The 15590-nt window shown below is 38.0% G+C and overlaps 1 protein-coding gene across 1 annotated transcript in view; it reads left to right on the forward strand.

Moving 5' to 3' along the window:
* The first annotated feature begins 5151 nt into the window (after window positions 1-5151).
* The window catches only part of MYBPC3 (myosin binding protein C3), a 62586-nt gene continuing 52147 nt past the window's right edge, over window positions 5152-15590 (forward strand). The window contains exons 1-2 of the mRNA XM_058829656.1: window positions 5152-5336; window positions 14235-14501. Coding sequence (XP_058685639.1) covers window positions 5312-5336; window positions 14235-14501 — 292 coding nt within the window. The 5' untranslated portion in view covers window positions 5152-5311. The remainder of the gene's footprint in view (window positions 5337-14234; window positions 14502-15590) is intronic.

The following is a 15590-nucleotide window of genomic DNA, read 5'->3' on the forward strand; positions in this document are numbered from 1 at the left end:
CAACTGTGCCAGCAGCTAAAACTTCACCAAGTTTCACCTTTCTCTAACAAATTTGCACGTTGCAATTCAGTTGAGCCTGTGCTATTAGAGAGGTCTGTATATAAACCAAATAATCATAGTCCTATTCCAAGAGCTGGGGAACGTGAACTTCTTCCAAAGAACATGAAAACATCAGTAAGCTGAGAAATTCTTCCTCATTTCCTCACTCATAACTCATCTATGCCTGCCTCAGCCCAACACCTCACATCAGCACACAGGATCACAGAGCAACCTGGGTTGGAAGGGACGTTTGGAGGTCACCCCATCCAAACCCCTACCTGAAGCAGGCCTATTAGATCAGGTTTTTCAGGGCAACTTTCTTTCCATTCTGTGTTTCTTTCCATTCTCTCCACTCATCCAGCCACATCCTCCTTCTTCATGCCTTTAGTTCCCCACAGTGTTACCTTTTGCTATTGGGGAGCCAAAGCAGTACGTGAGAATGGGCAGAGCAGTCTATGGACAGGAGAGGAATGAGGATGTGGTGGAGCAGATAAGGCTAGCAGGAGGCAGTGGAGGAGAAAGAAGGGTGGGAGGAGGTATTGGGGAGACCAAGGTTATGCAAAGGATTGGGGAAGCGGCTTTGTGGTAGGAAGGAATGCAGTTTCTGTGCCTTAAGGGCTCCCTCTGAGCTTGTTTTAACTCCCCAGCAGCAGAGCAGCAGTGCTCTCGATATAAGAAGCTCTTGGACCACTGGTGCTTTTGTGCAGAATGCTTCGATTCCTCTGCCTTATGCAAAGTGAAAAATGTTTGGGTGCTGATCTGGGCATTTGCATATACAAATCAGTTTGGGTTCTTTTAGATTTACCTAACTAAATTTCTTAGTTTTGGGTGTCTGCTTTCAGAAACATAATTTTAGATTTCTTCTCTAGATATTCCCTCTCCCATTTTTTCCTGCTCACCCACACTGTGCTTTCCTTTCTCTGCTAGCCTGAGCTATCAATTCCCAGCTCTTTGTTCAGATTTTCTCCATGCCTAGATTCAGCCAACAGATGCCTCCATATTTAGTAGATTCCTACTGCTTTATTCTCAAAGTCCATTTTCAACTTTTGCCCAGCTAGTTTATTGCTTCCTCTCTGGCCAACTTTTCTCACATATGCCTCCAGCTTCTCTTTATGTGAATGGTTCTCAATTCCAATGTATTTGTTCAGCATTTTTAGTTTTCCCATCCCACATCCTCTTACAGTTTCAGTCTTATCACCAGTTCTCTTCCCTCCGCCCCATTTCTATCCCAGCTCCCCATCTGATACTCTTGTCCTTTGAGAATCTATTTCAGATCCCTCCCATATTACCTAGGAAAAACAAATTTCCTCCCTTTCATCACACATTTTTATTTCCTCCTCCCACTCAACTTGGTGTGATCCCTTCTCCCTCTGAAATTTCAACTATTTTCTCCCCAACCCTTCCAGTTCTCCCCTTTATTCTGGTGTGCCTGAGGGAGGTAATGTTTGGAGCACAGGACACAGAGCTGTTTGCTTTTAGTTCAAGCATGTGGATTAAGTCCAAGTCCCGCATTAGCCCAGAGATAAATGCAGAGAAAACTCTGCTGACCCCTGCAATGGACCTCATTGACACAAACAAAACTTCTTTAGAGGATGAAATGTAAAAAGTTCTCACTGAGCATATGCAGCCTGCATTTTTTTCCCCCCACAGTCTAGAATATGCAGCAACTCAGGATGTTTATCATCAAGCCAGTTAAAAGAACATCCCTGAAATGAAAGCAAGTTGCTGTCAAATATACAGAAAGAACTCAAATATGGAGTGAAAAGAGTAGGGATACAAAATGGTAGCACAGAGGGAAGTTCAAATAAGCAGGACCAGAATTACCCAAAATGTTAGCGTTCAGGAACACACATAATCACAGAATGATTATATGAAGGTGCTTTATTAAGAGCTCTGGGTGTCAGGGGTACACATACCCAAATCTGACCCAACTTGGTTTTGAACCAAGTTTTTTTTTTTGAGTTGAACATGTTTTTATACTCTATCGTTATATAACTTTCATATTAACTATTAAACTTACATTGTTCTATCGTATGCATTGATTTTACCCAAGCATGGATTTCTCATGATTCCTCTCAAACCCCTAACATAGTGTCTCATGATTCTTTAAACAATAATTATACCTAATCACATCTAACAATTATATCATTTATCATATACTGACCGCACAGGTGCAGTTTCACATGATCTTAGCAAGCACAAGGTCTAACATTTCCCAAGGCCTACTTTTAACACTTTCCCCAGGGCTTTCCAAGCCTAACTTTCTAACTCCCCAAATTTTCTATGATTTTAAAATCTTTTACTATCAAAATCTCCTAAGTCTCTGTAAACTCAAGTTCTGTCAGTAGCATCAAGTGGTTTTGCACTGTACACACCAGCACTCTGTGATTCAAAAATGCAAAGGAAACAGTGAGGTTTAGGCTGGATATTGGGGACAGACTCTTCACCCAGAGGGTGAGTGGGCACTAGAACAGAACTCCCAGGAAAGTAACAGCAGAACCCAAGAAGCACTTGGACAATGCCCTCAGGTACGTGGTGTGAGTACTGGGGCTTGTCCCGTGCAAAGTCAGGAGCTGGACTCGATGATCCTTGTGGATTCCTTCAGGATATTCTATGATTCTATGAGTGCTCCAGTGGATGAGTCCTGCTGGGCCTGTGCTCTGCACTGAGCCACCTCAGCTGTCCCACCATTCACACCAGCAAATCTCCAGCCACTGAGGCAATTTTACTGCCTTGTCCTCAGAAACTGCGGAACCACCAAGGAGGTGGTACTTTCATGAAACAAAACAAAGAGGCAGAGAAGCAAATAAAGAAATAGAGACAAGAAATTAAATGGCATGACAGAAACTACCAGGAAAAGAAGCCCAAAATAGAAAAGTAATATATAGACTTTCTGCCTATATAGCTACCTATATATGCCTGGATAGCTACATTTGGGCAGAGTCACGAGCACCTAAATTATGTTGCCTTTTACTAAGAAGTTGGATAGCCCTTTTAAAAGGAGATGCTGTTAACTTTGGCTATAAATAATAAATCCTTGGTTTTCTATGTGTAAGCCATGGTGCAGCTATGCAAAATTACAAAGCCTGTCACTGCAGGCCACCAATTTCTGTTATTTTTGAACTTAATTTTGAATTACGTGGTGAAAGACACTATCTGAAGCACAGAACAATAATTTCAGCATAATTCTTCTGAAAAGAAAGAATTTTCCCTCTCACTCACTTTTTAAGCACAGGCCCTGAGACATTTATTACATGTTGCTTCACTGTTCTTGTACATCAGTTTCATTTGAATATGGGATGAAACTTCACACACTTGCTAGTGTTGCAGTGCACTAGAAAGTAATCACAACCCACTGCACATCTATTTTGGGTTAGTGTAGCCATTTAAATTACTTATTTCATCTGCACAGCAGTTTTATTATTAAAAGTAGTAATATAATGTAATGTAATGTAATGTAATGTAATGTAATGTAATGTAAAATAATGTAATATAATGTAATGCAATATAATGTAGAACATGCTAGAAAAAAAATTACTATTACAACAATGCTGCCACCTGGTAACCTAAGGTGTAATAGCAGACAAAGCATTCATTTTTCCCAGTCTTGAACATAGCAAAACATTTGAAATGTTATTTTAAATAACATTAAAAATCACAACATCTGCAAAGCTATTATTGGATTTGGATCATTTCCCTGCATCATATTAAATCCTCATAGCTCTGTTTCATTGTGGGGAAGAAGTGAGACCCAAGCCCTTTGGAAGGTTTCAAGTCAAAGCAAAGAGCCACGATTTCCTGACTCCCAGTGAAGTACCTCAGGCACAAGATAGTAGTCAAATACATATCATGGTAACTTGTGCTCCACTGGAAACAGAGTCAATGGAAAATAAACACAGGCAACATCCTGCCCATCTTCCTCATTCATCCATAAAAAATTGTTTCAAGCGAAGGGAAGGAAGTATTTGGCCCCAAATCAGGAGAGGTGTCAGCAGTGTTTCTTGCATGCTCACATTTGTCCTATCAGCCTACCAGGAGAGTCAGATGGGAAAGAGACAGAGTACAGTGACTGATGAGCTGCTTGCACACTGGTCTATTCTGGACTCCATGCTAAAAGATGAAATCCTTTAAATAGGAGTTTTTTACAGGATAGTAGAGCTGGGAGGGAAAAATGAAAACCGCAGCTTCTTTTTTTTTTTTTTTTTTTTTTTTTTGTCAATACAGTGGTGGAAAAATATGTTAAATGGTTGGTCTCCAGAGTTTTTCTGATAAAGTTTAAAACTCAAAATTGATAAACCATCATGATAATAAAAGAGTGATTGTCCACAGTCACTATTTTGCCATATGCTAAATATATGAATAAATAAGAAGCAATGATTGGAGCATGAAGAATACATACAAGAATAATTTTCTAGTAAGATTTTCCCCCAGATCTTTTCTATATGATTAAGCAAAATTGAAACTTCTAGTGGTGTAGAGCAGAACCTTGGAACTATTTTTAAAATGATATTTAAAAGAAGGAAAAAAAAACCTTGGTAGCTATCAAGAAACTTATGTGGTGGATCAAGTGGGTGGATGGGGAGGGAGGACTAAAACTATTTAAGTAGTGTCATGCTTTCTACTTGTGACTGCAAATGTCAGTAATGTGTAAGTGTCTCTGCAAAAAAAGTTCTTTCCTTAAGGTTCACAGTTACAATTTACAATTACTGTCTTAGGTAGAAGAACTAAAAAAGAAACAAGACAAACAGTTTCTGAGGAGCTGATCAGCTCTGACCCAATTATGATGCAAAAACAAAAACTGAAATAAGTAGCAAGAATTAAGCAAATACACACTTTGAGTAAGCAGGAGCCAGCTTACAGGAGATGCAACTACCAGATCTGGTTTGCTGAATGTGCTATAAAGATGGCAGTGCTGGAATTCTTCATGCAGTACATGTCTGGAGCCAGCAAATGCACTGTACGCATGTGCAGCATCATATTGTGCTCTGGTTTATACCAACAGATCGGTGGTAGCCAGTCTTGGGTGGCTTGAGCTCCCTGACTCCTGGAACTTGGCTATATTTATCCCAGCTGATGTAGCCTGTCAAGTGTGTCCTGCAGTTGATAAGGTGCCGTAGTTGACAACAGTGGGGGATCAAGGGGGAGGAGCAGGATGGGGGCTTCCATCGAGTGCTTCTTTAGGGGGTCTCAAAAGCCCTGCAGTCACATTCCTGTGTAACTCTCACCCTGCTTTCCAGATACAACTGGGAGCCTCATCAGAAACCAAGTGAAGATGCCAGAGCCTGTAAAGAAAACAGGTAAGGATCATAACTGACAGACAAAACTAAGAACAGCCTGACAGGGGAAAATGTGAGTAGATTATGTACTCTAGAGAAATGAGATGCCTCAAAGGAAAAAAATAGATGGGAAAAAGGAACTTTATTTTATTAAGTTATAAATGTTAGAGATATTGAGTTATCTTGCAGAGAAATCACTAACTGCTTTGATAACCCTCAGCCACAGGTTTTTCTTAAGAGACTTTGGGTGAGAAAAAAAAAATAAAGATGAAAGGCATTTAATTCTCAGATGCTTTTAATTTCTCATTTCCTTTCCTAGTCACCTTTAGGACTCTGAAAAAAAATAAAAAATTAAGCCTTGTAGTCTCTCTCTTGGACAGCTAAATAGCATAAACCTCTCTTGCTTTTATTTTGGGTCTGGGTTTTTTTCCCCCTGAAAATTTGTAGAAGTACTATTGGCAAAATTTGATGGTATTTATTGTTAATGAAATCTCTGTGGAAATGAAAGCAAACAGTACTTGGTTTGGAGTTTATTCTTTCTAGTTCTTTCTACCACTGAAAACAGAACTCTAGGAAAAAAAGGCAACATTGTACTGTGATGAATACATGCAATTCTTTTTCCCTTGCCCTCCTTCATCCTTTCCCCTTGAGCCAGAAGATAACCAGCACTTTTCAGAAAGCCAAGGTCACAGAGCCACAGACAAAAATGCCAGGAAAGTATTTCAGATTTACAAATCTCAATTTTTAAATTTAAAATCTTTAAATGAGGAATCACTCAGATGCTGCCCACATAGAGGAGGCCTAGGATAGGGTGCAAGTGCAATGGATCTGGTGTTTTGAGAAGGAAGAGAACCTGGTAGGTAGAGACAGTTTAATTTCAGGACACCTGCAGAGAAAGATGCCTGAGGAGCACTTTGTGTCCACAAGGAAATTTGGAAAAAAAACCTGACAAAAGATGAACTTATGATTGTTTCTTGAGTGCGAACATATTCAGTAGTCAGGCCTGGAGGAACTTGTACTAAATCTGGGATTCTCCACTTTAGAGCTCTCACTTCATTGCTGCCAGTGCACACCCAGAGTCACCACTACCGGAATGTACAATTCAAGGTGCACTTGTTTATAATAATGTGCACTTTCCAGAGTTAGCCAGTGACAGCTGTGGAGGTTTATTAATAATTATTAATAATGGCCTTTGTGCTTTGCAAAGGCCTGAGCAGACACTTGGTCTCCTCTCAGTCTGGTCAATGAGACAATCTCCTATGGTCACAATAACGAAAGGAGAATTTGTTAAGAAGAATCTTCATTTGACCAGAATATTTTATATCAGCTACTGCCAGAGGCAGACCCATTACGCACCCAGACCCTCTCCCATTACAAACTGCAAAGCACTAAAGCATGGTGAACTCCAACAAGATTCTTTGTGTTCCCTTTATAGGATAACCCTAAGGCAACAGTGGTGTCAGCAATCCTTCCATTTTATTACAAAAATAACATAATTTCATATTCATAAGGCTGCCATTTCTAATGAAAGTAGATTTCATTGTATATAACTGTATATATGAAAAACAAATATGTATTTTAGATCCTGAAATTGCAGACAAAAACTTGAAAATATAAACTGCAAATGTTCAGTAATCACCCCAAAAATGAGAAAATCATACTTGTATTCTGCTTTTAAAGTCACACGATTTTTAAATTTTTTGAAATGTCTAATTGTTGTGAATGCAGACAAAAAGAAATGCAACACAGCAGGGAAAACTTGACAGTGTGATCACCTTGGCATTACGACTTCTGATTTCTAATTGTTTAATTGCCTTTAAATTAACTTTTTCATTCTCTGTGGATGAAAGGCAATGAATCTGTGAAGATACCCACTTTTGCTGGCTGATTGTGAAGAGAAATTCTATTACAACTTATTTCTCCAGAGAAATCTAACAGGTGTCTAACATCACTAGTCCTACACAGTTCTTATGAACAAACCAGACCAAACACTGGGATTATCACAGCAGGGGGAGGAAAAGCTCTTATTACCCACTCTGTCCGAGACAGAACAACTCACATGCCCCATAACTTTTAGAGAGGATCTTCTCAGTCTCCTAGGAGACATTAATCCCTTTGGTTTTCTATTTCATGTTGTTTATACAGTTCAAGCCATTTCAAGATGGGATAATGTTGAGCACCAGCTCAGGAGGGCCAAATAACCACTGGGCAAATCATACTTGGATAACTCAGAATTCCTGCCTTTCACACACCATACAGTTAGATTACAGAAGAGCCCAAAGAAGTCCCTAGTCGATATTACTGAAATTTGTGCATCTGGTGTATAAGCAAAATAAAATTATTAATGTCAAAGAATGATCAGAGATATTCTGCTTATATCTGCTGTTTTAACAGGCCTTTTAAAATGTTAAAAGAAGCAAACAACAACAAAATAAAACCACCCAGAAAACCAAATAAACAGAAAAACCACCCACCAAAACTCCCCAAAAATCCCACCAAAAAACCTAAAAAAAATCATTGAATAAAACATTAAACTTAAAATGAAGTGGTGAAGTAGATTTTCCAATAGACATTTTTTCACTTGAAACTGCCCAACTAAAATACTTCAGGATAAAACACTCCCCTACTTATTTCAAGAATGCCAAAAGAACTGTCTTAGCATTCTAGAAAATCTACACCATGTATAAGAGCAACAGAATTTGTAAGACCTGTCAGAGTTTAGTGTCAGAGCAATCAAACTTTGAAAAGCACCACTTTTTGCAGGATTCTTTTGCAGAAACCTTATGTTCTTCTCACTTTGATTTAAACATTTCACAGTTAATCTTTGTTCCAAAGCTCACTATTTGGAAAATTTTGATCACTTTTTTGGTTCTGAAAATTCAGAAAGGTTAAAGAAACCCCATCCATTTCCCTAACAATATTTTATGACATTAGGAGGAAATAGTTGACTTTTTAAATACCAAATTTAGTAGATAAATGGGACTTAATGGGAAGTGTGTGCATTATTATAGCTGGAAAAGGAGAAGTCTATATTACTCACCTTCTCTGAGAATCAGTCAACTTTTACTCACATATTTTATAGATTGAGGAGTCTAGATTTTGCAGCTCTGATTAGGAAATTTCATCAGGAATTTACAAATAACTTCTAAGTATACAGAGATAATAATAATAATAATAATAATAATAATAATAATAACAATAACAATAACAATAGTTGCATAATGAAGAGTAAACCACTGAATTTTAGTTTGAATATGAGATCATTCTTTCACATTTGCAAGCACCTAGCACAACAAAGTACCGCAATAAACTTCTATGCACCACAGGAATGCAGAAAAAACCCTAAATTCATTCCATAGTTTCCTCTTTGGTAAGTTAAGATTCAAACCAAGCTGAGACTTTTACAGAAGGTGTGATGGATGCATAGAGAGAGAGGTGACTGATTAGTGCAACTATTCCTCGCCCGTTGCTCATGTTGCAGGAATTTGCAATCTCAGCTGCTGAAGCAGGCAAGGAATGATAAGATTGAGTCTTTCAATAGCTTTTGGATCATGGAATGATTAGGCTTGTAATTGCAAGAAGCCACTTAGGTCCTGACGGAGGAATGTGCAGCATCTTTATATAGTTCCTCAGAAAGGAATTTACAAGCTCCATTACTGAAGTCTGCTTATCCTCAGTTTGGCTTTTGACTCAATGGAGGAGCAAATGATACAGAAGCAAAACTAGATGCCAAGTGTAAGCAAAGATCAATTTTCAACATGAACACTTAACAAATTAAAGAGTTCCAAAAGCTAACAATACTTTTGTAATATTAAATATATTGGCATCATTAATATTAAATACATTAAAATACATATTTTAACACCAAATACAGAGACTGTGCAGTAAGATAACTCAACTTTGTGGGAGAAACCTGTGATTATTTTGTCTAATTTCACTCCTCACAGATTTCTGCTGTAGTTTCTAGCACCTGCATTCAACTAGATACATTACATTCTCGTCAAGAATTTATACCTTTAACAGGTTTTATTTCAGAAAGGCAGAAATATCATCTGAAAATGTCATCCAACACACATTCTCCCCTACCACTCTGTAGTTAAAATCACTCTTGTAAAAATCCATATTTCTTGCTCACTTTCATTTCATGTAATTCACACATACTTTGAAATTCCAGTATTTCAGGAATAGGTTTTCAGCCTATGCTTGTGACTCTAAACCAGATTATTTAGGGCATGTTGCTAGCAAATGAAATTATTTTGGTAATTTGAACATTATTTTAAAATACACCTTAACCTCCACTTTTTCTGAATAATTAAATAATTGCTTTTCTAGCTTCTAATACTATTTTTTATTCTTTTTAGAGATACAACAGTACTTAGCAGCTACCTACTCACAATTTAATGCTGTACAAAGACAACAGAAAAACAGTGTCTGCCTCGAACACTCATGAAATAAAAGCCCAATAAATAGATGGATAGTTCAACAAGAGTGTAAACAATTATTAGTACAATAAATAGAAACCCTGGTAGTAGCTTAGCCATTTCTTGGGTTTTGCATAGGAGAGTATGAAAGAGACTTGAAGCATGATAGTAAACTTGTTTGATGATGGATGTTAGAAAGATATTGTTTCAAATCAGGTCAGAAAGCATAAAAGTGCTAGTATGAAGATTGAATAAATGGGAGCAGAATGAAGGCAGAATATTAGTTTTGTTAATTTATTTAGGTGACTATTACAGAAAGTTCGTTTTGGAACGGAAATTATTTCATTCTAGTTTAATTTGTCCCAAAACAAATGTGTTTTATTTTTCTTCATTCTCCTGATGGAAAGACCTATTAATAAACTTTCAAAATGCAATCTGATCACAGACCTCCAAACAGAGGTTTGTATTACTGACAAATTAAGCTGTAACTCATGTAATATATATAGTGTTATGGTTGATGTGTACCTCGTCAGGTGTTTCAAGAGTTTTAGAGGATGCAAGTTCTGGTAGCTGCAGCTTTAACCACCAAAAAGTTTCTGCAAGATAACTGCTGACCACATACAGCTGTTTCCTCTTCTGCCTGGGGTAAAATTTGCTGGTTTATGTTACTCAGAAATTATGTGAGTGTGTTTGCATCATGGAAGTTAGAAGTGATTAGGAAGCCTGGGTTATGGGAGGTGAAGTGTTGAAAAATGGCATAGTACAAAGTAGCCCTAGGCTCATTTTCTTTTATTAGCTTAGCGCCTCTTCTCTCCCTCCATTAAATCCCTACAGCAGCACCAATTCCATCCCCACTAAACACACACACAGAGCACCTTCAATACTTTCTGTCTTCATCAGCACTGTTAACTCACATGGGCCTCTGCCCTCTCTCCAGAACTGCCATGGTGTGCTAGTACTGTCTCTTTTCTCTCCCCTTGTGCTGGCTGGGTTAGAACATGTCAGGAATCAGAGAGTGGACACGGTGGGCAGCAGAGGACATCAGGTGCCCCAGCCCCACAACTCCTCACTGCACGGGCACCTGGAGCCTGGATAAACACAGGATAGTGCCTGAGATCTGTCAGTGGCTGACACATTCCACAGCATCACCCAAGAGGTGCCACAGTCAGTGGGTTTTCCACAGCCTCACGGTGGTGGTCATATTCAAGAGTGTTTAGAGCATGGGATGGATATATAGAACTCAGAGAGGTATACCTGGGTAGAAGCCAAACATTGAAGAGAGAGAGATTGTCGGATGGGGAATGTGTTTCTAATAAAAGCAGGCAAAATTGTTGTTTTCAGGACAGACCAGAAGTTTTGGTTGGTGGTGTTCAGGAGTATTCCTAAAGAGGAAATACCTGAATTAGATTGGTATAGCTGCATGAGAAAAAGAAAACTTCTGGTCAACTTGGATTTACACATTACTTAAAGTAGCAGCCACAATGAAGGGGTGGGGAATAACTGAACTCTTTATTCTGTAAAGCAGCCTCTTTTTTTCCCCAAAAGGAAAAATTATGGAATTCTCTTCACGTGCTTGTTCAGCAATCTCTCTTCTGCAGCAAAGTAATTTCCTGTAAAATCTCCAGCCCTACATCTTTAGTTTTCCTTGCAAAAAGAGCAGTGAAAGATGAAAGAGAATACAGCTGGATAGAGAGAAGCCACTCTGGACATTGCCCCACACTGACTGAATCTCAAGTACAGGAAAAAGGCTCAATTAAAACTCAGGTCTCCTTTACCAGTGGAAAAGTGGGTACACAGCAACTGTTCTTGCAGGCGTTTGTTCTCATGGGAGATTTTGGGCTTTTCCAATTCTGTACTTACCAGAAATATTCACAATCATTTTAAGCTGGAACTAAAGTGAGTCTTTTGGCAGGAAAGGGGGGAGGGAATACAGGGAGTCTTACTTATAGACTTTTGCATATGTGTTTAGATTTCCTAAAGCCAGAAATGTTATGTAGTGGTGCAGATTTCTCACTGTGTTCTCACCAACAATTTTGTTCTCGTTGAGTCATCTACAAAGCAAATGTAAGAAACCTAATCACTTTACAGGGTGTATAGCAGATCACAGAGTTACTTCCAAGTATGTGTATCATGAAACCCTGACACTGTAGGCTGGAAGCTTTACAAATCACTTTGCTGTTAGGTAATTAATGTATTTATAGATTCTTTTGTGCTTAAATAGAGGAGTGAAGATAATAGCACTTAAAGACTAAAAACATGCCTCTTTACTGCTTTGTCCGTAGAATGGTAGGGAAAGGAGCCAGCTAGTGAGTGGGCCCCAGAACTGACCTGCCTGCCCACTGTGGAGTAGCCTGGCCACCTTTACATGTCTTTTGAATGGTGCATGTCCAGCCTGCAGTGCAGAGAAACCCTCCTGCCGTTATTCAGGACACACTGCACCGCTGTACCCCTGCTGTGTTATTTAGGGAAGTGCAGTACAGTATCAAAAGGTGCACAACTGGTAACAGGCAGCGTGCTGTAGGCCACTACAGTACATAGTCCTGTATTCTACAAAGCACTGTATTTTTTAAAGAACTATTACACCAGATTAGAAAAAAACTCAATTGTAAGCATGCAGGAGCATTCCACTCCCAGAGGAAATTTCCCACAGTTTTAACAAGGAAGGAAAGCATGCAGAAGAATAAAACAGAAGGTCAGTCAAGGCTTTTCTAGGCTCATTGAAAACTAAAATTGTGTTTTCATCAGAAATATAAAATTGGGGGGGAATAAAAAGAAATTGAAAAAATATAATTTTGGTTTTTATATAATGAGTAAAAGCAAAATTCAGTATTTACTAAATCCTAAAAGTATTTGTAGCTCATATTTTAACTGATGCCTAAGAAGGTTCAAATCCTTTGCAAACCAATGCAAGAAGCACGAATTGTATTATGACTAAAGACCAAAGGCCATCAGATGAAATCTTTGCAGATGTAACTCCACTAATATCAACTGAATCATGCAGTCTGAAGATATAAGGAATATATACAGGAATAGAAATTTTATAAAAAGAATAGATGGCATTATTAACCATATACCACTTACATGAACCAAAGCACCTGTTTGAACATGAATATAAACTTTTTCTTTTAAAACATTTCCATGCCATGTTCTTTTCATTTTTATAAAGCAGAACTAAAAGTTCAAAGCTAATTATAACTGTTGTCGTGTTGGAAGAGTTCTTGCGGCTGCCAGAGGAGGAGAGCCATAGACAATTTACCACAGAGGTGACTGATAAAATTAGATGTGATGAAATTACTAGTATTTTATAAAAATGTAGTTGTATAGGGGTGAGTCAATAGAAAGATGGCAGAATGATGCACAAAAAAACATGCAGTGCATGAATCAGAATGTTAATTGCTTGTATTTTTACACATGTGCATAGCTCATGGTACTTAGCAAATTATAACAGATTTTTTTTTAAGACAAAAACACAAGCATGAAATGCAAAACTTGATTGAAAATAAAGATTAAGTAATATAAATAAATAAATCGGGTGAAATAAATTAGTAAAATAAGTTACTTTGCTAAAACCCAATCTTGAGAGAGATTAGAGTACTCACATATCAAAATCATGATGCATTGCTTGTTTACAGTTTCCAATCTGCTGTACTACTTTGATTGCATTTGAATTAAAACATCATTTGGTTTACACTTGTTTACCCTATATATTAATAGTTTCATTAATTCCCCTTATAAGCTTCCTAAGTGTTTCTTGACACATTGAGGAAATATTTTAACCTACCTTGCAAGTAATTAGAAAACTAATTGTTGAGTGTCATGTAGGCAAGTGCTCCAACTTTTAATGCGGATGTAAACTTCTGAATACGAACAGGAATTGGTATCATTTTAGCTGGAATGATATTACAAGGGTCATCCTAGGAATGGGAATCCTTTTCCACTAAAGCCTTGATCAGTCAAAACAGAAGGACAAAAGATGAACTTTTAATTCATTGTGGTGTACTAGGGCACTAATACAGGTTACTGCATAAACTGCAGTGTTGTTGAAGAACAAATCCTGGTCCTCTGTAACAACCATATTAAGCAGCTGTTAGGACAAAATTAATAATTCTAGATAAAAGTGCGTGGCAAATTAATGTAGACAGCTAGATATGTAAGAATATATACCATGCCATCTTGTCATAGATCAAAACTTTCACTTATGAAAAATCAGAACTCAATATGGGAGAAAAGAAAGAGGAAGACGGAAAGTGAGGTGACTTTGCTATCCATTCCACTTTATTTCATGACAATGTGGAGGAGATATGGCATCTCAGTGAGACACCGAACTTGATAAACTCAAAGACAATTCCACAACTTCTCTGTGAAAAGTGTTGTAATTTATATCTTGCATGGGCAGATGGGACAGAAAGGAGACAGCTGCTACAGCCACAACAGCTGACTACACCAGATACGCCACAATCGCAAAACAGATTTTTGTGAGCCCTCTCTCTTTTTTTAGTTTCTGCATTTACCAAGAAGCCAAAGACAGCAGAGGTGACAGCCGGAAACACAGCTGTGTTTGAAGCAGAGACAGAAAAATCTGGCATCAAGGTGAAATGGCAGCGAGCTGGCACAGAAATTACTGAAAGTGAAAAATATGTCATCAAGACAGAAGGCAACAAGCATTCACTGATAATCAATAACGTAGGAAAAGAAGATGATGTGACATATGCTGTAATAGCTGGAAGTTCCAAGGTCAAATTTGAACTCAAGGTCAAGGAACCAGGTACAACATTTCCTAAACAATTTTGGTTTCATCAGTATTTCCGGTCCCACATGCTACCTTCATGAATAAAGCCTGTGGAAATTAGCCAGTTTTAACACTGTAACATTTCTCTACCAGCAATACAGCTGTTTTTCCCAATTATTTGAAGCTTCTAATTCATACTAAGCTGAGGAATACATTTCCTATGGCTGAGACACCTCTTTCCAGGTGTCAGAATTCCACAGAGAGGAGATCCTAGGGAAATGTCAATGCACAGCTCAAGAATTCTGTCAAGCTGTCGTAGGTTAGCTTCACCTTTAAACATTTAACAACTGAAAATCAAAGCAAAGTTAATCTAACCCTCACTCTAACTTAAAATAAGATGCCTGATCTTAGGACTGGTATTTTCTTATAATAATTTAATTTAAATACAAAATTTTAACAATTGACAAAACATTTACAAGTTATACTGTAATGTTTCTAGAAGCTCATACATTCCCCAAAGTTGTCTCAAAATTTTCTGTTATGAAAAATGTGTATTTTAAGACAGGCTTAAATATGAAGACTAACCTTTGTACTATTTGTGTATCTCCCATTATTACTACCTTCATACACATTTAAAGACCAGTTACATGGAAGTTTCAGTAACTTTCCCAGGCTTTTCCTGGGAATAAATCTAAAGAGTCAAATTCCCTGGAATTTTCTCATAAAAAAATATCTGAAGATGCTTAGGATAGATGAAATCACTCATTTCTTGAAGCATATTGACCTTCCAGATCCCTTTTTCCCCTCCAAAATTGTGTCCATTTACCACTTCTGGTATTTGACTTTTTGCTTTTTAACTTGGCAAAAAGCCTCTAACTCAGGTTGTTTATTTCACTTCCTTTTCTTTGCTATCACTGTTCTAGCAACACGATGAGACCTTGTGAGACCTGGTCAGCTGAAAAGAAACTGGGGAATGTTTAACACGAGTCAAGGTGTCCTGTTCCATAGGCAAAGACATGGGGCATGGCAGATTATGTGTAAGGGGAAATCCTGGTATGGATTAGTACAACTTAGCAGCTGTCAGAGCATGCAGAAATATGGTCCTGCTGACTGTCTCATCCTGAA

Source organism: Poecile atricapillus, chromosome 1, assembly GCF_030490865.1.
Source record: "Poecile atricapillus isolate bPoeAtr1 chromosome 1, bPoeAtr1.hap1, whole genome shotgun sequence".
Taxonomy (NCBI): Eukaryota; Metazoa; Chordata; class Aves; order Passeriformes; family Paridae; genus Poecile; species Poecile atricapillus.